This window comes from Caloenas nicobarica, chromosome 2, assembly GCF_036013445.1.
Source record: "Caloenas nicobarica isolate bCalNic1 chromosome 2, bCalNic1.hap1, whole genome shotgun sequence".
Taxonomy (NCBI): Eukaryota; Metazoa; Chordata; class Aves; order Columbiformes; family Columbidae; genus Caloenas; species Caloenas nicobarica.
In genome coordinates, this window is record NC_088246.1 from 61,690,882 (window position 1) to 61,714,056 (window position 23,175).

The 23,175-nt window shown below is 38.1% G+C and overlaps 2 protein-coding genes across 4 annotated transcripts in view; one reads left to right on the plus strand and one right to left on the minus strand.

The window, feature by feature from the left end:
• Positions 1 to 12,563, plus strand: part of CUL1 (cullin 1) — a 52,051-nt gene extending 39,488 nt beyond the window's left edge. Inside the window, exons 12-22 of the mRNA XM_065628037.1 lie at positions 386 to 434; positions 965 to 1,096; positions 1,652 to 1,769; positions 3,978 to 4,054; positions 5,221 to 5,352; positions 7,070 to 7,162; positions 8,463 to 8,510; positions 8,592 to 8,674; positions 10,112 to 10,217; positions 10,956 to 11,069; positions 11,981 to 12,563. Of these exons, the coding sequence (XP_065484109.1) occupies positions 386 to 434; positions 965 to 1,096; positions 1,652 to 1,769; positions 3,978 to 4,054; positions 5,221 to 5,352; positions 7,070 to 7,162; positions 8,463 to 8,510; positions 8,592 to 8,674; positions 10,112 to 10,217; positions 10,956 to 11,069; positions 11,981 to 12,061 (1,033 nt within the window). The 3' untranslated portion in view covers positions 12,062 to 12,563. The remainder of the gene's footprint in view (positions 1 to 385; positions 435 to 964; positions 1,097 to 1,651; positions 1,770 to 3,977; positions 4,055 to 5,220; positions 5,353 to 7,069; positions 7,163 to 8,462; positions 8,511 to 8,591; positions 8,675 to 10,111; positions 10,218 to 10,955; positions 11,070 to 11,980) is intronic.
• Positions 12,564 to 14,206: 1,643 nt separating this feature from the next.
• EZH2 (enhancer of zeste 2 polycomb repressive complex 2 subunit) overlaps positions 14,207 to 23,175 on the minus strand; it is a 51,424-nt gene continuing 42,455 nt past the window's right edge. For all 3 annotated transcript variants that reach the window (XM_065627686.1, XM_065627685.1, XM_065627684.1), the window contains exons 13-20: positions 19,808 to 19,848; positions 18,546 to 18,671; positions 17,987 to 18,165; positions 17,067 to 17,162; positions 16,374 to 16,455; positions 15,486 to 15,566; positions 15,286 to 15,370; positions 14,207 to 14,534 (exon numbers count right to left, since the gene is read on the minus strand). In XM_065627686.1, coding sequence (XP_065483758.1) covers positions 14,474 to 14,534; positions 15,286 to 15,370; positions 15,486 to 15,566; positions 16,374 to 16,455; positions 17,067 to 17,162; positions 17,987 to 18,165; positions 18,546 to 18,671; positions 19,808 to 19,848 — 751 coding nt within the window. In that variant the 3' untranslated portion in view covers positions 14,207 to 14,473. The remainder of the gene's footprint in view (positions 14,535 to 15,285; positions 15,371 to 15,485; positions 15,567 to 16,373; positions 16,456 to 17,066; positions 17,163 to 17,986; positions 18,166 to 18,545; positions 18,672 to 19,807; positions 19,849 to 23,175) is intronic.

Consider the following 23,175-nt stretch of genomic DNA (forward strand, 5'->3'; position numbering starts at 1 on the left):
CTCTCTGAGCTGTTTTCTTTTCACTATAAAAAAAAATTTTAAAAAAATTAAAATAAGAAACGAAGATAGCATTTAGCAGCAGAATAAATGCAGGGAGAGAGATCCATGTTTGAGCTCATAAATTCTGAGAAGTGTCAGGCTATCAGGAAGTCTCAAGCAATTCATGGTCCAGGACTTCAACCTGTTGTTTAAAAATCCCTTACTTCAGAATTGCTGACATGTGGAGCAGTGAAGTGTTCATTTCACTACACTGTTTCTTCTTTAAAGAGTCTTTGATTCCAAAACTACTCTATGTTCCTTTATTTATGAAATTTCCATATACATCCATATGTTGTTTAAATTTGGCAGTTTGGGACTCATTAAAAATGCACTACTTTCATTACAGCTCAAAGAATCCAGAAGAAGCAGAATTGGAAGATACACTCAATCAAGTGGTAAGATATCTATAAATACAGTTCTCGTATGTGTAAGCTTTGACAAGTTAGTAATATTCAATTGTTACACAAGTCAGATGAGAGAAGACCTTTTATTTTGAATGTTTGATTTCATTACTTAATATTTCAGCTTTTCATTAATAGTCTTTATCACTGTGTAGCTTGTTGGTTGTGGTTTTTTTAATTAAAAAAAGCCCTTTACAGCAGATTTAAAGTGGCCAGATGGAATTTATGCTTTTACTTCATTTTTATGTACGCCTATAATATATATAATTTCTACAGTATATTTTTTTATAATTATCTATATGTGATACATATTTATTTGTATGTAAGGCTGTACATGTGGAATGTACAGTCAATGTGTTTAAAATAGTAGCCACATTTAAACCAAACACCACCACTCCCACTGCCACCCTAAAATAATCCCTGCCTTTAAAAATTCAAGTGCAAATGAAGTAGCTGCTGCTACAGCTTTTTCAAGACAAATGCTTAAATATTTTTTTTCTTACAAATATTCTTGGCTTTTCCAGATGGTTGTTTTCAAGTACATTGAGGATAAAGATGTGTTTCAAAAATTCTATGCTAAAATGCTGGCAAAAAGACTTGTACATCAGAACAGTGCTAGTGACGATGCTGAGGCAAGCATGATCTCTAAACTAAAAGTGAGTATTCTATGACTGTCCTGCGTTCTACTATATTGCAGGTCTTCAGTCTGTTAGAAAGTGTTGTTGTATGTCCTTCGATGTCATTATTTTATGTTCAATAGAAAAATACACAACCTAGGTCTCCTGTTTTTTGTGGGGTTTGGTTTTTTTGTTTTTTCTTCTTCAACTTCTGGGAGCTTACAATGCATGTCTGTCTGATGGAGTTAAGCTTGATTATTCTTATCCATATGAATGACACAGATATGATTATCCAGGGGAATTACTGCTGAAAAATTGCTTAATTTCATTAGTGCTTGTTCATTCAGGGTCAAGCAAAATATGATCAAATACTCTTTTAGTAGTCTGTTTCATTGTCTGTTTTGTTTTATTTTTGAACAAAATTTTCTTCATTTTTTTGATAGTTAAAGGTTATGTCTAGCTGGGATCAGTACTTTGATTAAGGGAAATACTGAACCTTTGTACATCTCTAAGAAAACAGGGTCAGATACTTTGTTCTTATTCTCTCATGTCAAAAATGTGTCTTGCTGACATATCTGTGCTTTTAAAATACAGCAAGCTTGTGGTTTTGAGTATACCTCCAAGCTGCAGCGGATGTTCCAAGATATTGGTGTAAGCAAGGACTTGAATGAGCAATTTAAAAAGCACCTGACCAATTCAGAACCGTTAGATTGTAAGTAATACATTTGTTCAGTTACTGTTCAGTAGTTTAGCTTCCTCTTACTTCCAAAGAGCTAAATACGAGGGAAATATTTGATGTGGACATCATACCCCTACAAATTAGAATTAATATTATTTTGACCAAGATAACTAGGATTTTTAAATTAGTCTTATGGGTCTGTACTTTGTCTTCTAATAGCACTTTATATCTTCTGTTATGGGTAGCCTCTTCCTAATTTTGCAGCTCACGTTTAGGTATTAGCTTGGTGCAAAAGTAATTGCAGTTTTGGACTGTGAATTTTAAATCATTATAACTAGGCTCAAACACACCTTTATTAATCAAAATAGGAGCCATTACAATCAACACACTTTTGCCTACGAGAAATAAGTTTGTTTATTCCCGTAGTGTAAAAATCCGTGCTTTGGGATTCAGCAAACTCTTGGAAAGCATTTTCTCTGTCCTGCTGGTTGTGGAAGCATTTTCCCTGCAAAAAGTTGTCGAGATGATTGAAGAAGTGGTAGTTGGTTGGCAAGAGGTCAGGTGAATGTGGTGTATGAAGCAAAACTTCATAGCCCAATTTGTTCAACTTTTGAAGCATTGGTTGTGCAACGTGCGGTCAGGCATTTGTCATGGAGAAGAATCGGGCCCTTTCTGTTGACCAATGCTGGTTGCAGGCGTTGCAGTTTTTGGTGCATTTCATTGATTTGCTGACCAGGCTTCTCAGATGTAATGGTTTTGCTGGGATTCAGAAAGCTGCAGTGGATCAGACCGGCAGCACAGCACCAAACAGTGACCGTGACCTTTTTTTGGTGCAAGTTTGGCTTTGGGAAGAGCTTTGGATGTTCTTCTTGGTTCAGCCACTGAGCTGGTCATTGCTGGTTGTCACATGAAATCCACTTTTTGTCGCACGTCACAATCCAATCGAGAACTGGTTCATTGTTCTTGTGTGGAATAAGAGAAGACAACACTTCAAAATGACAATTTTAAAAAAATTATTATAGTTTTTGTTCATCTCCTGAGGCACCCACTTATCACGCTTTTTTGCCTTTCGAATTTGCTTCAAATGCTGAACAACCATAGCATGGTTGACGTTGAGTTCTTCAGCAACTTCTCATGTAGATGTAAGAGGATCAGCTTTGATGACCTGTTCTCAAGTGGTCATTGTCAACTTCCGAAGGCCAGCCACTACGCTCCTCATCTTCAAGGCTCTTGTCTCCTTTGCAAAACTTCTTGAACCACCACTGCACTGTGCATTCATTGGCAGTTCCTGGGCTAAATGCGTCATTGATGTTGTGAGTTGTTTCCGCTGCTTGAACTCAAATAAGAAAATAGCTCGAATTTGCTTTTTGTCTAACAGTATTTCCGTAGTCTAAAATAAACATAAACAGCAAGTAATAAGTCAGTAGCAAAAAAAACAAAGTGGGAAAATGATGTATAACATAACCACATTTATTTAAGAATGTATTCCAATATCAAATGGCAAATTTCAGCAATGCAAAAGCTGTAATTCCTTTTGCACCAACCTAATATGTAATTAATTTAAATTGAATCCTGTCTGTTTTTCTTTAAGTAGTTTTGATTTTGAGCATGGGGTGGCCTAGGTTCGTACTTATGTTAAAGTATTAAGGAAAAAAGAATGTTCTGGTTTAGGCTGTTAGACAGCCCTGTCACTTTTTTTATAAAGAAATATTGTTTTCATTGAAGCACGTTGAAACAAATTCTTTAAAGAACTGATAATGATTTGTTGGCTTACATTTGGAGCTGTGTATTGTCAGGCTTAAGTTTTACTTAGTTTATGTATTCTAACTGACTGGCCCAAAATGCCTTGCAAGTATAAATGTGAAATGTTTATTCTTGCAGTTGTGTACTGTGAAGCAATGAGTTTTAGTTACGCATAAAAGTGAATGCTTACAATTTTTACACTTGCATCAAAAGGTAAATCCGTTGTAGGGATAGAATTGGGTTAATAACTTCAACAAATGAGAGAAAATTGAATGACTGTCGCAGTAAATCTAAACCTGTCCAACTGCAGTGACATCTTATGCAAATTCCTTTGGTTTATGGTCGGAATAAAAAGAAATATGTTGCTTAACTTTCCACCATGTTAGTCTGAGCAAGGCAGAACTATGTCTTGTTTGTGTTAGAACTGGGACTGTGTGTTCCAAGAGGCTGTGGGAGCAAGGGGGATAATGCAGCTCAGCCTCTTTACCTGTCTTCCAGTGGATTTCAGCATCCAGGTGCTGAGTTCTGGATCATGGCCATTCCAGCAGTCCTGCACATTTGCTCTGCCCTCTGAGGTGAGGTACTTGTACTTGTGTCATCGGAGTGTGGAATGCTCATGTGAGAAATTTGCTTTATATGTCTGATGTCTCCTGGTTTTGTCATGTGTCAGAGAGGACTGGAAGTGTCTCTGTGGTGGTTGCCTATTTCACAGAATCACAGAATGGTCGGGGTTGGATGGGACCTCTGGAGATCATGTAGCCCAACCCACCTGCTAAAGCAGGTTCACCTAGAGCAGATCACGCAGGAATGTGTCCAGGTGGGTTTTGAATGTCTCCAGAGAAGGAGACTCCACAACCTCTCTGGGCAGCCTGTTCCAGGGCTCTGGCACCCTCAAAGTAAAGAAGTTTTTTCTCAGATGGAACCTTCTGTGTTTCAGTTTGTGCCTGTTGCCCCTCATCCTGTTGTTGGGCACCACTGAAAAGAGTCTGGTCCCATCCTCTTGACACCTGCCCTTAAGACATTTTATAAGCATTGATAAGATCCCTTCTCAGTCTTTTCTCCAGGCTAAAAAGACCCAGGTCTCTCAGCTTTTAATTTATCCTTATGTGGCTGGAGGATATTGGGAACAAGATAAGTGAGCAAGGTAGTAGGAGAGAATTGTGTGAAATATAGAAATGTTTTCTCCTGTGGAAAGACCCTGGTTAATGAATCTTACTTCAAAACATTCAACAGTAACCAAAGCAAATCTTTGGCATATTTTTCTGTGTATACTTTTATTTAAGAAACTTTTTCTTGCCATTGCTTTGGTTCTGTCCAGTAAAATGTTTAGGTATTATAATCATTAGTTTTCTGTTGAGTGCTTAACCAGAATAGACAAGACATGAATACTTAACGTAAGAAATAAGTAACTGCTGTTACTTGGAGGATGAAGGTGGATAAAAGAGATTGCCTTTCTAGCCTAGCTTAATCTATAATAAATGGAAGAATGGAACTTAAGTGCTTGTTTGAGTTTGTGTTGTTAATGACACTTAAAGGAGACACTCATAACAAGGGGAAATTTTCAACTAGTCTGAAGAATTTGAATACCCTCTTTCTGTTTGTCTTAATCAGACAACATGGCAGTTGAGAGTGATCTGATTTGTTTCTCCTTTGCTGGTTCCAGAGTGTGATCTAGTGAGGGTAAATGAAGGTAAAAAATATTCTTTTTTTTACTTATTTATTGTCGTTGGTTTTTTTACAGTTAGAAAGGAGCTATCAGAGATTTACTGCATTTTATGCCAGTCGTCATAGTGGAAGAAAATTAACATGGTTGTATCAGCTGTCCAAAGGGGAACTGGTTACCAACTGTTTCAAAAATAGATACACGTTACAGGTAAGGATAACACCATGCCAACAGAAGCACTTGGCAATGTTTGCATTCAGAGAACTGGATGCAGCTGATCATTTAAAGGACATGTGTTCACACTCTGTTCCACTGCTCTTATGCTATCTGAATGAACTGCTCAGCATCTTTTCTTGTCATCTGGAGATAATTGCTTTTCCTTACTTTAAAGGACCACTGTGCAGGTAAATGTGTTTAAAATGGTGAACTGTGTAGATGATGAAGTAGCGGAGTTCATGTGAATACCTGTGCCTGCATCCAAACTAATTTTAATAGGTAATCATAGAATCATTTTGGTTGGAAGACACCTTCAAGATCATAGACTCCAACCATTCCCCTAACACTGGCACTAAACCATGTCCCTGAGAACCTCATCTACGTGTCTTTTAAACACCTCCAGGGATGGTGACTCAATCACTTCCCTGAGCAGCCTGTTCCAATGCCTGACAACCCTTTCAGTGAAGAAACTTTTCCCGATATCCAATCTGAACCTCCCCTGATGCAACTTGAGGCCATTTCCTCTTGTCCTATCACTTGCTACTTGGGAGAAGAGACCTACAACCTCCTTTCAGGTAGTTGTAGAGAGTGATAAGGTCTCCCCTCAGCCTCCTGTTTGCCAGGCTGAACAGCCCCAGTTCCCTGTGAACTGAGCTGTATTTTATTTTTATGTCATTACTCATTAACAGGGTGTAATGATCTATGACAAGTATTTTAAGTCATTCAGTTCCTTAATTTGGAGATGTGTACATGTTCATACATATCTCTGTATATGTGTTTAGCTGCTAGTTATGATGCTCACGTGCTTTCATTAACTTAACTCCTGCGAATAATGCTGCCGTCTTTAAATAAAGAAAAGCACGGATGCAAGACCTGATGGCTGCAGATCTGTGTATTACTGAAGTGAACATAAATGTTAGCCCTCTCCAGACGGCTGCTGGTGTTATGATTAATAGAACCTTCATTATATGTTTATTTACTTCAATGATACTTAAGATCTATGTTTAAAAGAAAATGAATTAGGAAAGGGAATATAGTACTAGTGGTTTAAACGTGTTGAACTGGGCTGCGTGAGACAAACGCAACCTCTTTGCGTAAGATCTCATGCTGCTTCTACTTTCATGTCTGCTTTCCCTCAAAAAGCAGAGAGGAGGAGTTCACAAGAGTGAAAAGAAACAAGATAATCTCAGACTGTGAACTTGCCACCAACATGTTAACCCTGTGATGATAGACTTGAATAAGCCACTGATAGCTGCCTTGTTTATAAATTTGGCTTCATTATTCTACTGGAGTTGGTAGGGTTGTGAGGGTGACTTCAGTAGTCTGTAGGTTTTAATGAAGATCAAATGAGTAACCATCAGAGTTACAGAGGAAAGGAACTAAAAGTTATGTTAGCAAGTAGAAAGATAAGGCTTTGACATCATAACAGAAGATCCAGTGAAGTGTCTGCAGCTAGTTAAATGATCATAATCTTAGAGCTTCTGTTCAGATAATGCTGGAAAGTAGAGTTCTGGTTGTGTAAGTAACATCAGATTTTCCTGTGTTGCGTAATGATAAGCACTAGTTTGGTATTCTCCATTGTCCAAATATTCCAGTATATGTGTTAAACTGGTGAATTTTAGGCTGTTCAAATTCAGAAAGTGTGTTTATTCATTCTCATTTTCTGATTTCCTTCCTTTTCCCTTCATTCTCTTTTTTTTGGATCTGTTAGGCATCCACATTCCAGATGGCGATTTTACTGCAATACAACACAGAAGATGCCTATACCGTGCAGCAGCTGACAGACAGTACTCAAATAAAAATGGTAGTGACTTTGCACATTTTACTACACTCTTGTGAACAAGTGTTTTGGTCTTCAGGGTTCTTCCTGCTATCGTAAGAAATTGGAATTAGACATGCTTGAAGCCAGAGTTGGTTTCTGTTAGACAGATGTGCTCTATTCTTGGTCAAGTTACTTTCCTGGTTTACTTTCTAGTAGTTAAAACTGCCTAGTCTTCTGATGAATTTTAGTGTGTATATTCTCCTGTTCATGACTAGAGCGAATTGCCTTGCTTCCTGCTGAGCTCTGGTAGTAAGTTTTCAGTGTTTTGCTACTTACATTTTAATATTAAAAGACAACATTCTAGGAAAAACAGCATTTTTTTTCCTTAATTGGTTGATCCGTGCATCCATTCTTTACATCTCAAGGTTTATATACATGAACATAGTAAAATTTGCAGTTTCATTGGCACTCTCTTGTGGAAAAGGTTCCCTCATTTTCTTTCCAAGTAGATTTAATGGCCCAGTTTATTCGGCATTTGTGTCCTTTACTAGTAGGTTTGAATCAAGTCATCTGTGACTTCTGGAAAGTTAGGCAATGCCTGGTCAGTGAGATCTTTACTTTTAGAAATGCATATCTAGGTTACTGCTGATGATGTTTTACAGTAAACTCAGAAGCTTTATGGGGTTGCCATTTATTATAGATGCTTGTTTTCAGACATATATATATATATGTATTTATTCATGTAAAATAAATATTTGGCCCAATCTATGGTCAGACCAGAATAAAACTCTTTATACAGCTGAAAACTAACTGCATGGAACCCAGAAGACTTCTACTGTGGGACAACAGCTGCTTTGAAAGCCTGCACAAAACGCTGCCAGTAGTGTAGCCTTCTGGGTGACTGATTGGTGACAGTAACCGGAACAGATTCCTGGTATAAGCAAGAAAACAAAAACATGTTAATCAGAAAGCAGAGCGTGCTTGCTTTCTGAGGGTTAAGTCTGCCATGGTATCTATGGTTCAGTACGGAAAAAAAAAAAAAATTAGAAATCTGCTTGCAAAAACCCAGCAACTGGGAAGATCTGTTGTTTGGAATTAGTCTTTGTAAAGAATTTGATGTTTTTTGGCTGACTGCAAGGGGACTATGGCTTAACACGCAAAAAGAGCCTTATTACATTTTATTTCTCTGAACTATATTTTTACTATGTTTTGTTTTCACTCATTTTGCAGTGGTTTGCACTTGCTAGTTCTTAGTCTAAATCTGTGTATTCTTGTTGAAGTATTCTAAGTTAGAGAAAGATGCTGTCTCTCTGTGCTGATAACATTTTCTCTAATTTTGTAGGATATCTTGGCACAAGTTCTACAGATACTGTTAAAATCAAAATTGCTTGTAAGTATTCTTTTTTATGACCTGCTTATCGTTTGACAAAATATATTAATGAATATTTATGTATTTATTTATTCCTTGCAGGTTTTGGAAGATGAAAATGCAAATGTTGATGAGGTGGAGTTAAAACCAGACACCTTAATAAAACTGTATCTTGGTTATAAAAAGTAAGAGAAAACTACAGCAGCATACATCACTTGTGTATAATGCTCCTTCTCCGCTTTCAAAATTTGGGTAAAACCTAATACTCCTGGGATGAAAGCTCCAGGGTTCAAGTGCCAATTCAAATACAGATCAAACATACCAACTTTAAAGGAGAGAGCTGGCTAGCAGGGGGGATAAGGGAAGATGCCAGCTCTCTGACTTAAACTTCTATCATAAAGTCTGTCAAGGCCTGAACATATTTTCCTATCTCCTTTTTGTTCCTTGTTTCTTGTCTAATTCTCATAACATTTATTTCTGGTAAGAAATTGTGCTGGTTTTTACTAGGGTGCATGACTTTGCACTCAGCAAGTACATTATATTTTACAAGGTTACAGTAGTATACGATGACCAGCAAAGGTCAAAGTCTCATCCACTGGAGATAACATGAGAAGATCAGCAGACTCATTTTAGAACTTCAGAGCGTACAGTGATTTGAAAACTTAATAAACATGATTTTCAGTAGTTTTTATTATCCACTTTAACCAGTGTTGCTTTTAATGTTTATTTTAAGCTGTTCGTAGTACTGTGGTGAGTGTTTATCATGCTTACCAGAGTATAGAAGTAAACACACATCAATTCAGTGAAGAGTTCAGTACTGCCTGAAAATAAGACTGCAAGTGAAAGCAACATGTTGAAACCTTTCCTTGTACTTCATGCTTTATCTGCTTCCTTCTCTCCTTGACCAATAATTAAAGGTTTGAGAACTCAGCTACATTAACACAGTGATGGAAACAGCTGAACATTGCTGCACTGTGTGGCTCGGTAGTTCCCAATTTATGCTGCACAAGACTATGCTAAATAAATAACAGATCCCCTCTCTAGAGAAGCATCCTGCAATGCAGCCGACAGGCCTGTTGCTGGGGCTCCTGTGCCACTCGTGACATGGCAGCTTGTCTTGCCAGTGGCCACGTGTGATAGTGGGGAGCCTGTGAAAGAAAGGCAGAATTCCGTTTTACAGAACAAATGGATTTTTCCACGTTATTGTCAGAATCCAGTCTGTACATCAGAAAGGTGATTCTGTTTCCACTGACTTTGTTCCATTTGCTGACTGGAAGCTTCTTGCTAAACATAGAAATCTTTCAAATATAGTGTAATTATACAGCACTGATTTGACCTAACAGATCGCTAGGTTTTATTCAGTAAGTCATGAAACATATGAACAACCACCAGAAAGGTATTTTGTGGGTTTGGTTGTGAGGCTTTGGGTTTGGTTTTTTTTAACCTGAATAAGATTGTCACTTCTGAAAATTTTACACAAAGTCCCCTTTTGTTGTAGAGTAATTGTGATGCTGTGGCTTTTATTTTGGAGTTGGGTTTTGTTTGCATTTTTTTGTTTGTTTTCTGTTTGTTTGATTGTCTTTTAAACAGGCCAGTTATTTTATTCCTGGTTTTCTTTACAGCAAAAAATTAAGGGTAAACATCAATGTGCCAATGAAGACTGAACAGAAGCAGGAGCAAGAAACTACACACAAAAATATAGAGGAAGATAGGAAACTGCTGATTCAGGTGACTTGTAATACAGAATGCTGCCATGCTGTGAATTCCAACTTTGTAATCCTTTAATGAAGCTTACTGTGGGGTTTTCTTAATTTTTATTAGAAGACAACATGCCATTGCAGTGCACTGTGTTGGAGCTAAAAATATATTTACAGTACTCCTAAAGGTGATTGGAGCCTGTAATAGAAAACATAGAAGGGTGTGATAGGATGGTGTTCTTCACATTTCGTCTAACATGTTGCTGAGTGTTTGGTTTCCAAGGCTGTACATGCTCACCAGGCCTCTGTCCTGGGTGAAAACTAGTAATACCTAGGTAGGATGAACTTAAGTGTTTTTCTATCAGTTCATTTGGAATCTACTTGAGAAGCAAAGGGGCAGGGGAAAGAAATACAAATATATTACTAAAAGAATGTCACAGTAAGGTTAAGTATATAAATAAAGGCTTTTTGTTATATAAGTAGTTTCATGTTGCTCTTGGTACGAGTTGGTTCTATGGTTGTGACTGACTGTAAGCGGAGTAGTTCTTAAGTCATGTGTCAAAACCACTTGTGATGAATCGATGCTGTGTTGAGTTCTTAAAGTCTGCGTGAGTAGTTGATGTTTGTAGGTGTGCATCTCCTCACCTGCTGCTCAGGTTTGCTGTGACAACGCTTCTGTGGCAGCAGATGTGATCTGCTAGGGAAGTAAAATGGCTTTATCCAGAAGGAGTAGTAGTTTGCTCCTAAGCACACGTTTCTGACTTTGCAGGCTGCTATTGTGAGAATCATGAAAATGAGGAAGGTTTTAAAACACCAGCAACTGCTCGGAGAAGTGCTAACACAGCTGTCCTCAAGGTTCAAGCCACGAGTTCCAGTAATTAAGGTATGTAAGAACCGCATCTCTCTGAACCCGCATTCCAGGAGGTGAGGAGGATGTATGTAGACAAAATGCATGCTTCTGAATTAAAAAGGGAAACCAAGGACATGGGATGGGTAAGGAGAGATTTTTGGAGTTGTAAACAAGTAGGAAATATTTTAACCAGAAACACTGTATTTCTCTCATGGTAACATGCATGGTTTTGTATTGTTGGCACTGGTAAAACAGTAGCTTGATTGCATCTTTTCACATCACTGCCAGCTTGCAGCAGCCTCTGCTCCAGCCTTACCTCTTGCTCCTGCTCTCCCACTTGTGAGAGAACCACTGTTTGTGGGCTGGCTCAATAGAACAGTTTCCTGATGTATTCTAGAATACAAATGCTGGGGAGTGAGGGGCATTATATTTGTTCATTGTCATCTGTTTGTTTAGGGGTCCCAGCAATGATTTTTACATCCACAGCAAAGGGGATGGATGGGGCAGAACACAGGCAGTGGAGAGCAATTGTGTAATTAACTGGCACCGATGCTGAAAGATGCAGCCAGTCAAGCCATGAAACAGCTCCTTACTGCAACTGCTGCTTTTAGTAACGGTACAATAAGCACTCTGCATCTTGGTTTAACTCTTTATTTGATGTCTTACTATGAAGTTGCTCAGCCTACTGATGATCAGTTGATCTCCCAGTCACTACCCTGGAGTGGCATCAAGTGAGCGTAATTCAGTTTAGTTGATTAGTGAAGTCCCCTACTTGGATGTGGTCAGAAATGGGAGATTGGATTGCCATGGTTTGTGCCCTTTGCCTACTGCCAACCTCTACTTGGCATGAAACTCAGTGGCCAAAATTGTTCAAACTTTGTGGCAAGCACAGAGGGGGCTTTTTTCTGCCACTGTCTTACTGCTTATGCTTGTTTCTCCCACAGAAATGCATCGACATCCTGATTGAGAAGGAGTACTTGGAACGTGTAGATGGCGAGAAGGACACCTACAGTTACTTGGCTTAACATTTTTATTAGCAATTACTTGACTGTGTGACACTCAGCAAATAGGTATGTGATGGAACGAATGAAAGCAACAGAACTTCATAGCAGCCACCCTGCTGCCATTTGGACCTCCCTTTTTAATAACTGAGACCAGGACTCCCATCAGCCAGTCTCAGATTTACATCAGAACTGCTCAGGATTGATACATTTCAAGTATGTAAATATGGACACCAATGCCATTTAACCTAATTTAATAACAGAAAGGAATCAAACCCTTCTCCTTAAAGGGTTGCATGCTACTGCATTTAAATCAATACATTGGCTATATGATAAACAGCTGCCATCACAGGCAGCACTTATAAATGTTGGCAGCACTTTGAGAGCAAGTCTGAATGGACCCATGTGTAATCTGCTATGAAAAACCATTTGTATAGTGTGTTTCATTTTTTAATGTGTGATAAATAAAAAAGATTAAAAGATTTCTGTACAAGTTGCATTTGGTTTTATTGTTTTAAGTTTCATGACTTATCTTTCTAAATGTAAATAAAAGGTATAATGGTTATGAAAGCTATAGAAATCAGTTTTGCTTTTCCTCCTTTTCCCTGTTTTCTGGTGATTTAAAGCACATTTTGTTTTCTGAAGAAATTGTCATCCATCATCCAAACTGCATGTGATTTCTTTTTTAAGAGGAAATGTCTGTGTTTTGAAAAGAAGGTTGTGATGATTTCATAGATACATACAGAATAGAAAATACTTAGAATATATGTGGCAATACTTGGTCATTTGAAATTGGAGCTAGTTTTAATATTGTTCAGTATGCTATAAAATGCATCATACTTGCCTTAATGCTACCCTGAATAAGCAAGGTTTAGGCTACCCCTTCCTTTGACTAGAACAGAATATTGAGTGTGTTCCTAAAGATTAATTCCCATGAAGTGCAATCTGTGCTGGGAGTTACTATTTCTGAGTGTTATTACACATCTATTCATTGGCCAGGCTTCCTCCCATTTGTCTTACAAGGTCATGTTCAGTATATACATGTGCAATGAGTGTGTTTTCCACATGCTACAAAGCAAAATGCTGCCATCCTCACCAGTCTCAATTTTGGTAATTTATATTTTATATTCTTGATGGTGAAAATAACCTCTCTGAAGCCAAACCCTTTTTTCCCCTTAGAATTTGTGATGTGTTCAGTGTTTGGGCATGAAGAAGTGAACCAGGTTGTGTGTTGATACTGTTTTTCTCTGAGGGGAAACAAATTTTTAATGGTTACAGCTGAATTCTGATCAACCAAAATATCTGGGTTTTTAAAAAGAAAAAAGTAATTATAAAGCAGTATTATATGTGATCCAAACTGGTTTGGAAAACAGGGTGGGGGAAGTCTCATCCCCACTTGAGATTTTGAATGGTTGCTATTCCTATTCCAAAATAACTTGATTGCACCGAAGACTGCCAGCATGTGTAATAGGAGCATCTTGCTCTTCAATTTTCAAATTGCTTTTTGAAATTTAGGAGAATGGAGCTCTTGATGCTTTCTGTGTTGTTGTGTGTGTGTTTTTTGTTTTAAGATGCTGGTTTTTTCTTTTGTTAGAGCTAGTGGATTTTTATACCAGGATGCAAGAGCAGTATGGTGACAGAGTAGCAGACTGAATGTTTATCACATGTGGAAGGCCAGAAATAACCTGCTCTGAGCTGCCTCTCAAAGCCCAGCTTTATCCCATCATGAGTTAAAGCAGTGTTGCTTTGTATAGTTGGTATGCTGTTTGTTGCAGAGCTCTACCTTTAAATACCCAACTGCTGTCAATCTAGCTTCAGGCAAGAGCCAATAGTAGTTGCTTACAGATTAAACGTGAGATGCAGAAGAGAAATAGATGTGTAATTACTGTTGCTTTTCCCCTCCCATTAAGTGCATCCACTGCTGAGGGACAGACACCTTGTTGGGACTAAGGACTGATGAATGCAGCTGATATTGGGATTAGCTGTAAGAGCAACTGTGCAAGTTTCTAAACTGTGACCAAGGCTTTATTGAATGTGAAAGTAGCTTCCAGCCAAAGGTTTGTGAAAACTGCAAGACCGTGACTATTTTACTTGAGTGCTATGCTGAAGTTCCCACCATCAGCTTCCTCAGCTGGCTAACACAAAATTCCAACTCAGTTCCAGTAAAAATGAAGAAGTTCAAGTATCCTTTATTCAAGGTTGAAAAATGTACCACACCACATTATTGCAAAAGTTCATAGGTATAAAACACTTTGCAGCTGGTGAGAAGGCAATAAAAAGTTGGGTTTTTCTTTAAATTTGTTACTATAAATTACTATTACAGTACTTTGCAAATACAGAATTTCAAATTGCATCATTTTTATTTTTCTAAAATTGCCCACAGTACTAGAAATTCCTGAAGATAAGGCAGCTGTTTAAGAGAAGAGGTAGCTGGTGTCAAGGGATTTCCATTTCTCTTTCAATGCCCACATACTTAAGGGCATCAGCTTGGCTATATCTAAAATTAAAAAAATAAAAACAAAAATAAAAAACAGTAACGCTGAACATTTCAGGTTCCTTGTTCTGACATAACAGCACAGCCCAGAATACTCCCATACTTAGATTTCCTATAGTTTTCTCACCACCCAGGGCCTTTATTCCTTGTGTGAATTTGCAGATCAATGCTGACCCCTCAAAAATTGCTTTTAGAACAGTTTGACCAAGAAGAAACAAAGTGCTAAAATTCCACACTTTTTCATCTCAAATCTCACAATACTAAATTTAATTTTAGCTAGTGGAAAGCAACTACATTTCTCAAGGTGGACTTATATAGTATCATCACTTAGTTTTCTTCTTGATTTTAAAGTAAAATATCAGCAGAATCTTAGCAAGCACTTCTTTGTAATGACAGGAATACTTCTTGCCCATTTCTGAATGACAGCAGAGAAAACCCCTACCAGTACCTAGGGAACCCTACCAGATGAAGTTCAGTGCACAAGTCTACCTGGAAAAGTTGTGTAGGTCTGTCCCCATTTGTCACTAAACTTTTCTCTAAACTTCTCGACAAGCTGCTGTTCCAAACTTGTGCTCTTAACCAGCTGCTCTGCTAATGTCAGTCTTACTGTAGTGTGAGAGTTAAAAAAAAAAAAAATGCAAGAGGGCTGCTTCACAGCTGCTGAGACCTGAGGTGGCAAGGTGGCAGGCACTGAAAATACTGAAAGCTAACAAGTGTTATGATAGGAAGAAATTACAAAAATCCGTCTACCAACCTGTAGTCAAAGAACAGTTCTTCACCAGTCTGAATGGCTCTTTTAGCAAATATTCCTATTCTGTGATCACCATTAACCATCATAACTGTTTAAAACAAATTTAAGCTTACATTAACACACTAAACATTTTAGCAGTATTTTTAAGTAAGTATCTGGTAACATTTCATACATTGCTAAAAGCAAGTAAATTTAAAACTTACCTTTTGCATAGCAGTTGGGATTTACTGAATGGTTTGCAAATCTAATTTTGTTGCCCTTGCGTGTTGCATCAACCACAAAATCTGGGGAAGGAAGAAAAAAAAAAAACCACTAAACACCACAAATGATGGATAGATCACCTACAAACATTTTTTGGTGTCTATTCAATACCTATTGTGCTTGAATTTTAGCAGCTGGAAAGCCAACTGCTCATAGAAGAGCTGTCACATCATCCTACCATAGCTGTATTGTTCTGCAAGACTCCCACTATCCTGTTGTCCCACCCTGTTCATTTCATTTATCTCCTGCCACAGTGGCACTACCTTAGTTTCTCATTTGGAGCTTCTCTAACTTTACTTCACAAGGACAAACTCCATAAATATGTTAAGTCAACATTGACATAAATCAGCTTTTTTTCCCCCCTTTCAAATATTTTTTAGTATTTCACACATGACACAGTACAGTCTATTTTTCTCAAGTGGCAGTAGCCAGATGTCTGTCGTGTGCTTTTTATTCTCTTGACACAAAATTATCGTCATAACTTACTGCTAATTTAAGTCATTGTAAATTATTTCAGACAATACTTAGCAAGCTTTTTCAGTTTAGGCTACTTTACTAATGCTTACATGTAATTTTACTTTATGAAGTTGTACTCAACTAATCTTGTATATTTGGCTTATGTAATAGGCTCCATCACTATTATCTAGTTGACTTGCATTAAGGAAAAAAAAAAAAGCACTAGCTATTAATATTAGGAATCCACACATTACTAGGAAAAGATCTGCAGAAGGAAAAAATTTCTTAATGTTAGCTGCTGCCCGGAACAGAACCGGGCTGAGCAACATGGGGTTTTATTTATGCTGCAAGGGTTGTGACTAGTACATACATACCATTATTCAAGTTAAACAGAAAGCTGCACATGTATTTGTCGTATACTTTTCCTCTTCTGTCTGCCTCATCCTGAGAAATAATCTGAAAGAAATAGTACTTGTAAAAAGGGACCACCCTCTCCCCTTCTGTAGCCATAGCAGCTTAAGGTCAAAAAAACCCCCCCAGACATTCTGAAAGAAAGGTGGGCTTTTTGTTCTCTGGGACTGAAAATACTCCCAAAGATGAAGTACTGTTTTCAGCAAGTATTCAGCACTCAACCATGGTTTGCTCTTAGCAAAGAGCACAGAACAAAAGTAAGAATTGCTTCTCATCTCAAAATCAAGACTGCATACCTGATTCAGGATTTTCTTATTACAAATAGCATATAATTTAGTGAAAGCACCAACCGAGTTTTAGTACTACGCTAAATGATTTTGCACAAAATTTCAGGCACGTCTAAATTGAAATTACATCTAAGATAAAAAGGACACTCCAGCCACTCATTCTCACAATAACCTATGTCAAATTTTTTGACGTTTCAACCATCTAGCTCCTGGGCTTTGAGCTTCTGACAGCAGCACCTGTATACTTAGTCAATTGCATCTCTCCATCTAAAGAACATGATACCAAGTTAGAGACAAATCTCATGGTCCCTGGCAAATACACAATTTTACCAATTAAGCTTATACATAATCAGTGTTCTCCATCCTTACCTCACCACAGTATTCAGAGATGAATTCATTCTTCTGTACAGGATCTTTGATGAAGATTCCCCAGCCTGCCACATCTGAAGGTGCCAACAGCAAGTGCTGTGGGAGAGAAAATAAAAAGGTTTACACATGGCTTGGCTTGGATTTGTTGGGTTTTTGTCTTGTTTTAGGGTTTGGTTTTGTTTTTAATTTTATCACTTAATGAAATGTACCCTGGGGCTCCAGGAGAGAGGACAAACATGTACTCTAATTATCAAACGCACACCAAAATTACAACTTGTGAATCAGATGTTGCATGTGAAAGAAAAAACACAGGAAGTACTTGAAAACCAATAAAAAATTTAGTTTAACTTCGACATGAGAGTGTTACATAAAAACATGTACACTAAGGACTTCAAACTAGAAAGGTCTGCAGACAGGAGCCCAGTACTGATTGGCTCAGTATTTGAAAGAACTCATTTGTGAGAAGACATTCCAGAGCAGAAATAAACCTTGGTTTCTTTATCTGTGTATTTAACAGAGCTGAATGGGCTTTTGAGATATCTTCAGTAGACTGTGTACAAGTTTGTGTCTTAGAATCAGCAACTGAAGAAAGACATGGCCAAACTTCCTTATGCTGATCTAGGGAAAGACTGACAAGCTATCAATTTAAAACAGCCTATTTTCAAATTACAAGCAAAGACTAAATGGGGAAAAGGAGATATTCTACCACAGTGTTACACAGAAAACACTAACTAGTTGGTACATGATAAAATGTACACAGAGCTTAACAGCAGCACTACAGCACCTAAGGTGACAGCCACCTCCCTTTTTGTTTGTTTTTCTTGTCCTGTGTGACAGCATGAAGGCAAAGAAATTCCATTCTCTGGCATAAAAATACAAAACTTCCTCAAAACCAGAAATATAATTGTACAACTACATACTTTTTTGGATCCTCTCTGAATGCTGCAGTTCTTGCAAGAAACGTTTTTGCTGTCCCAATGGTCGGCTGCTCCGCATGTTAAACAAAGGTCAGGATCACATTCACGTACAGCTAGGTAACATGGACACTGCTTAGTGTTGCATTGTGCTTTACAACGACATCCAGGAAACCTGTTTTGGCCTAAAAAGGAATATATGGGAAACAAAAAGGGCAAGTATGAAAAAAGTACATTGTAAAATTAAGAGTGCAGATAATAGCATATCAGAATATTAGAAAAAACATAGCCATTGATATCTGCATAAGACTTTCAGAAGTACTGTAAATTTTTGTCTTCTCTGATTTTATTTAGTCTTCCTCAGTTTTAAGTCTTAATACTGTTTTTTACTTCATTCAGTGGCTAATTAAGAGGGCCAAATTAAATTGGACAGGTGCTCACTTCTCACACGATTTGACATGATTTGCTGCTCTTGCAAACACAGCAGTTCAGATTGCCTGCTGGCACAGTTAGATGTTGGCACAGTGAAAGGAATTTATAGATAACTTTTAAATGTTTTACTTACATTCTGAGCTGCACTGGCAAAACTTCTCACAGAAGTTTTGAGCAATTACACATGGACATGAGCTGTCACAAGGCTGACGTGGATGATCACATGGCTGATAGTTGTAAACATGATTCGATGACCCATCTGAATAAAAATAGCAACATTTTGCCAAGTTGAAAGGTGCCAACAAACAATATGCAGTTCCCTTCACTCTTTAAAGCAAAAATTCCCTTTTAATCACTTAAACAGAAAACCCTGAAAATGGACAAAAATCCCCCAAACCTATAATAAGTGGGATTAAAAAAAGAAAAAGACACCAAACCAGAACTGTAACGTTAGTTAGGTGTTTGTCACCATTAGTTGCCTGCTTCCTAGTGCACTTCATTCTTCCCATTACTTAGCTGCTTCAAGTATTCAGAGCTGAAAACTACCTCCTCTGGAAAACTGAAAAACGAAACTACAATGGTATAATTTCCTGTGTGAACATGTTCTAGAGTAACACTGATATCATTCAGCAAAGTAAATTTGCTCAAATACCCAGTCATTTTTACTCTGGAGCAACAGTCTACTTTCAAACAGACACACTGGCAAAATAATACCTGGTCATTATACCACTGTGCTTTCCCAAGTCAATTTTCCAATACAGACAATTCTCACATCTTATAGGCAAGGAGGGACTATCAGGGACAAGTCTAGAGCTCTACCTATAGAGCAGCCAGGAGAATTCAGTGCTATATAAGTTCTATTTGCTGTTAATACTCCTGAGCTTCTGTTGGGTTTGCATGTATTTGTAAAAATTCTCATTAGCAATCAGCAACCAAAAAGGAGAGAAACTGATTATTTCTGTTGCTAAAGTCCCAACCACTCAATAAATTTTAAGATAACTATTTCTAAAAGAACTCATTTCTAAATAACAAATGCCACTTTTTAACACGGCTCCTGTTGTTAATATTTTTATTCGTACTTCAATGAGGCTGTACTTAAAGGACCATAAATTCAGTCTCTATCCCAAAACGACAAGGAATTATACAGAGCTCTTCCAGTTACATAAACCAAACGGTATCTTCTTTCCCTACAACATCTGTAATGAGAGCTGACTTTTTTGTTTTTATTCCCCCTATATTCTCTAGCTCCCCATGGAATGTATATGATGGCCTAACACTAAAAAAAAAAAACAAAAACAAAACACAACAACCCAAACCCCCCAAAAAAACAAAACCAAAAATGCAATAGTAGGATCTTAGAAGTTCAGGACATAAATTGAATGGAAAGATGCTAACCCTTTTTCAGCTGTATCTTTCTGCAATGAGCAGCCCACAACCTGCAAAAACACAAAACAAACACAAGAAGGTTGACAGGAACTCCTCCTGCAGTGGGCTGGGAAAGGCAGCTGCATCTTATACCCACACTTGACTTAAAATGGGAAAGTTTCTGCTAAGTGTACCCAAGTCAGAAGTGGTTGCAGCAGAACCACCTCATCCCAGCCTCTTGGAGCTGACAAAATCACCACTCTGCAGACTGCTCCCTCCCCCCTCCCCACACCATGCCTCAAGTCCCAGGATTGTACAGACAAGTAGCCCCACCTGGCCCAGGCTAGAGGTGCTTAAATTCAGGTGGCCTTTAAGGAGAGCCTGCAAAGAGGAGGCTACTGGAGCAGCAGCAGCAGGAAGGATATGGAATTGCAGATGCACCAGGGACCTGCCAAAAAAGGGGAGTGAAGGTCTCTCCACTGCTTTGCGGGACTTGGCCTCAGCACCACACTGGTGGTCTCCTACAGGTCACAGCCAGGTATTGCCCTTCATGTGCTGAGCTCCAAGTATATGACAACAGGAGATCACATCTGACACAGCCACACTGATGCAATATCCATATTTCTTTTGTCCTCTTTCTCTGTCAGCTTAGCTACAAGTGGTGGGGTTTTTGTTTTGTTTTCATCTTGTTGTTGTTGTTTATTTGGTTTTGTGGGGTTTTTGTTTTGTTGTTTTGTTTGTTTGTTTTAAGAATAACATGCTTTTAGTCATAACATAGCTCACTGTACTTTAAAGTTCTTGCAAGTTACAATTACTCCTTTTATTTTGTAACCGTTTCAGATTGCAAGCTCTTTGGGCAGGAAATATCTACTATTCCATGAATGGCAGTGTCAGACACAATCAACTAAAACCACCTGTCTGGACCTTAGGTATCAAAAGGAAAACGAGACTTACATCTCAGTAGCCTTAAAATTAAAGGATAAATCAATGTTTTTAGTTTTTCTTCAGTTCTATCCATTTCAGTTAGCACTTGAATTTAAATGAATAAACATAATAAAAAATTTAGATTAAGGATTTTCAAAGTTTATACTTCTTGGAGTTTCTTAGTATGTCATATAGCAACATTAAGAGAATGTGGGAGAAGCCTCACTGCCTGGCTAAATAATACACGGCTAGCTGCACCTAGCAACCTTTCTGTGCAGATTTACTTATAACTGGTCCAAAATACTGGTGAACACATGCACTTAAAAATCCCCAGCACAGGACACTTGGAAAACTACTTTGCCTTTCAGTGAATGCAACACTCGGAAGTCTGCATTCTGAAAAAGATATCTCCTGCTGTAACTAATTAAATAGGAGTTTTTAGGTACTACTTCTTTCATAAAAGCATGATGCCAATTTCTACTTCAACCAGTGTGCTGTGCCCCTCCAACAGCTTTAGGTAAACAAGAGTGTCTATATAATTACGCTTTCAAAGCTTTATAGTTAGACTTCATGTTAAGTGCTCAACAGCCCCCTTTCTTACCAGCATTTGAGGGAACCCATACAGGTTAGAAACTCAGGCAGAATTGTCTAAGTAACTGATGTTGAGGGGAGGGCACAAACCCAAAGACTATCAGCATTACAAAGCACTAAGAAAACAGATGACATTGCTGTTAAGAGTGGCTCACTCTAGAAAAAAGGATACCAACAGATATTTATGAGTTATGAGACACTGACTGTTTGTAAGAAGGCAGTTCCCATATAACTGAAAGGAGTACAATTTTTACTTAGCTTAATGTACACCAGACTACTTTTCTTTTTTTGTCTGGCTGGTATTCGGCAAAAGTAACATTTACTGAATTTTCAAACTTTTCACAGAAGCTTGTCTCTCAGTCCAAGATAATAAGGACCTACTAGCGTACCAAACCCTTAAAAGCTTTCTGTGGATAGACTCCTTAAAACACCATTTCATTAGCAATTAGTATGAGCATTTTTGGTGGGGTTTTTTGTGTGTTTTGTTTGGTTTTGTTTGGGGTTTTTGTCTCTTTGGTTTGTTGGTTTTTGTTGTTTGGTTTTGTTGTTGTTTGTTTGGGGTTTAGTTTGTTTGTGTTTTTTTTGTAGTCTTTGGTACTACTTTAAAAGTAAAATGCCACTTGCTGACTAGTTGCCACCTGAGACATTTTGGTTTCTATGGGAAAGTATAGACTGTATGGACAAGATCACCCAAATGTGACGAAGATTTCCATCATCAACAAAACTTTCAGAATACGAACAACTCAGATAGAAAATTAAATATGGCAGTCACAACGATGAAGGCATCAGCTGAGCCACTCTTGTGACAGAGGCTGGTGTCACAGGAGGAAGAGACCCTGGCAAGAAAGGAACTGGAGACATACAGCGTGAGCATGAATTGCTGAGAATGACAGAAAATAACATGACACAAGCTGCCAACACTGAACAAATTGTCAGGAGGTTTGATTAGCAAAATTAATATTATGTTCATTAGCTTGTAACTTTAAAAAACTGCCAGTAAGCACTGCAAGTTCCCCTGATTACCGCATGAAGCTGAAGCCTGAATGAGTACCATACTAAAGTTGGACTAATTTATCTATCTGCCCTATAATCTGCTATTTCGACCAGAAACAAAATGCAAGGTTCTAGTTTCATGCACCAGGAAGTAGAGGCAAGGAAAAGACAGAAAGGCTGAGAAAGCACTTGTGACTCAAAGCTACAGAAAAAAGGCAAATTGGAAACTCAGTGGCAGATTTCCAAGCAAGCAGGTGGATTTGTACATCTGGTTGCTGACTTCTGCGGGATAGCCAGCTTATAAAACAAGTGTCACCAGAAGCAGCATAACAGAAGCTGTCAAAAATATTGTTCTTCTCTGCTAACAACCTACTAGATTTTGCCAGTGTTTCCAGGAGGCACCAGTATCAGCTAATCAGGCAGCAGAAATGCATTCTTCAGAATAAGCTACACTAGCATTTCTTTCTCTGCACAGGGATACTCTACTACCTGAAATAGCACTAAAAATTCAAAATAGATGCCAATTACATCAATATATGTAGTTTCATCTCTGTGGGGTTTGATTTTCTGGCAGCATTCCAACAAAGACTTCTTTTCAGTCCCCTAAATCATATCACATCCAAGGCCTGCCCACCATTCCAAGATTCAGCCTTCCAGCCAGGTGGCACCTAAGAATATCTGTGCCAGTGCCTCAGCTGCACCTTTTGCCTGATAACAGTGAGAGTTTAAATCCGTATAAAAAGACACCCTGAACTCTATGCAGAACCGCAACTCAAGCACATGCAGTCAACAGTAGTCCAGTGGAAGGTAGGGACAGGAAGAGGAAAATGAGCAAATGGGAAATAAGAAAATACTTTCACATAAAGTTTAGTAACTAAACTCACATCCAA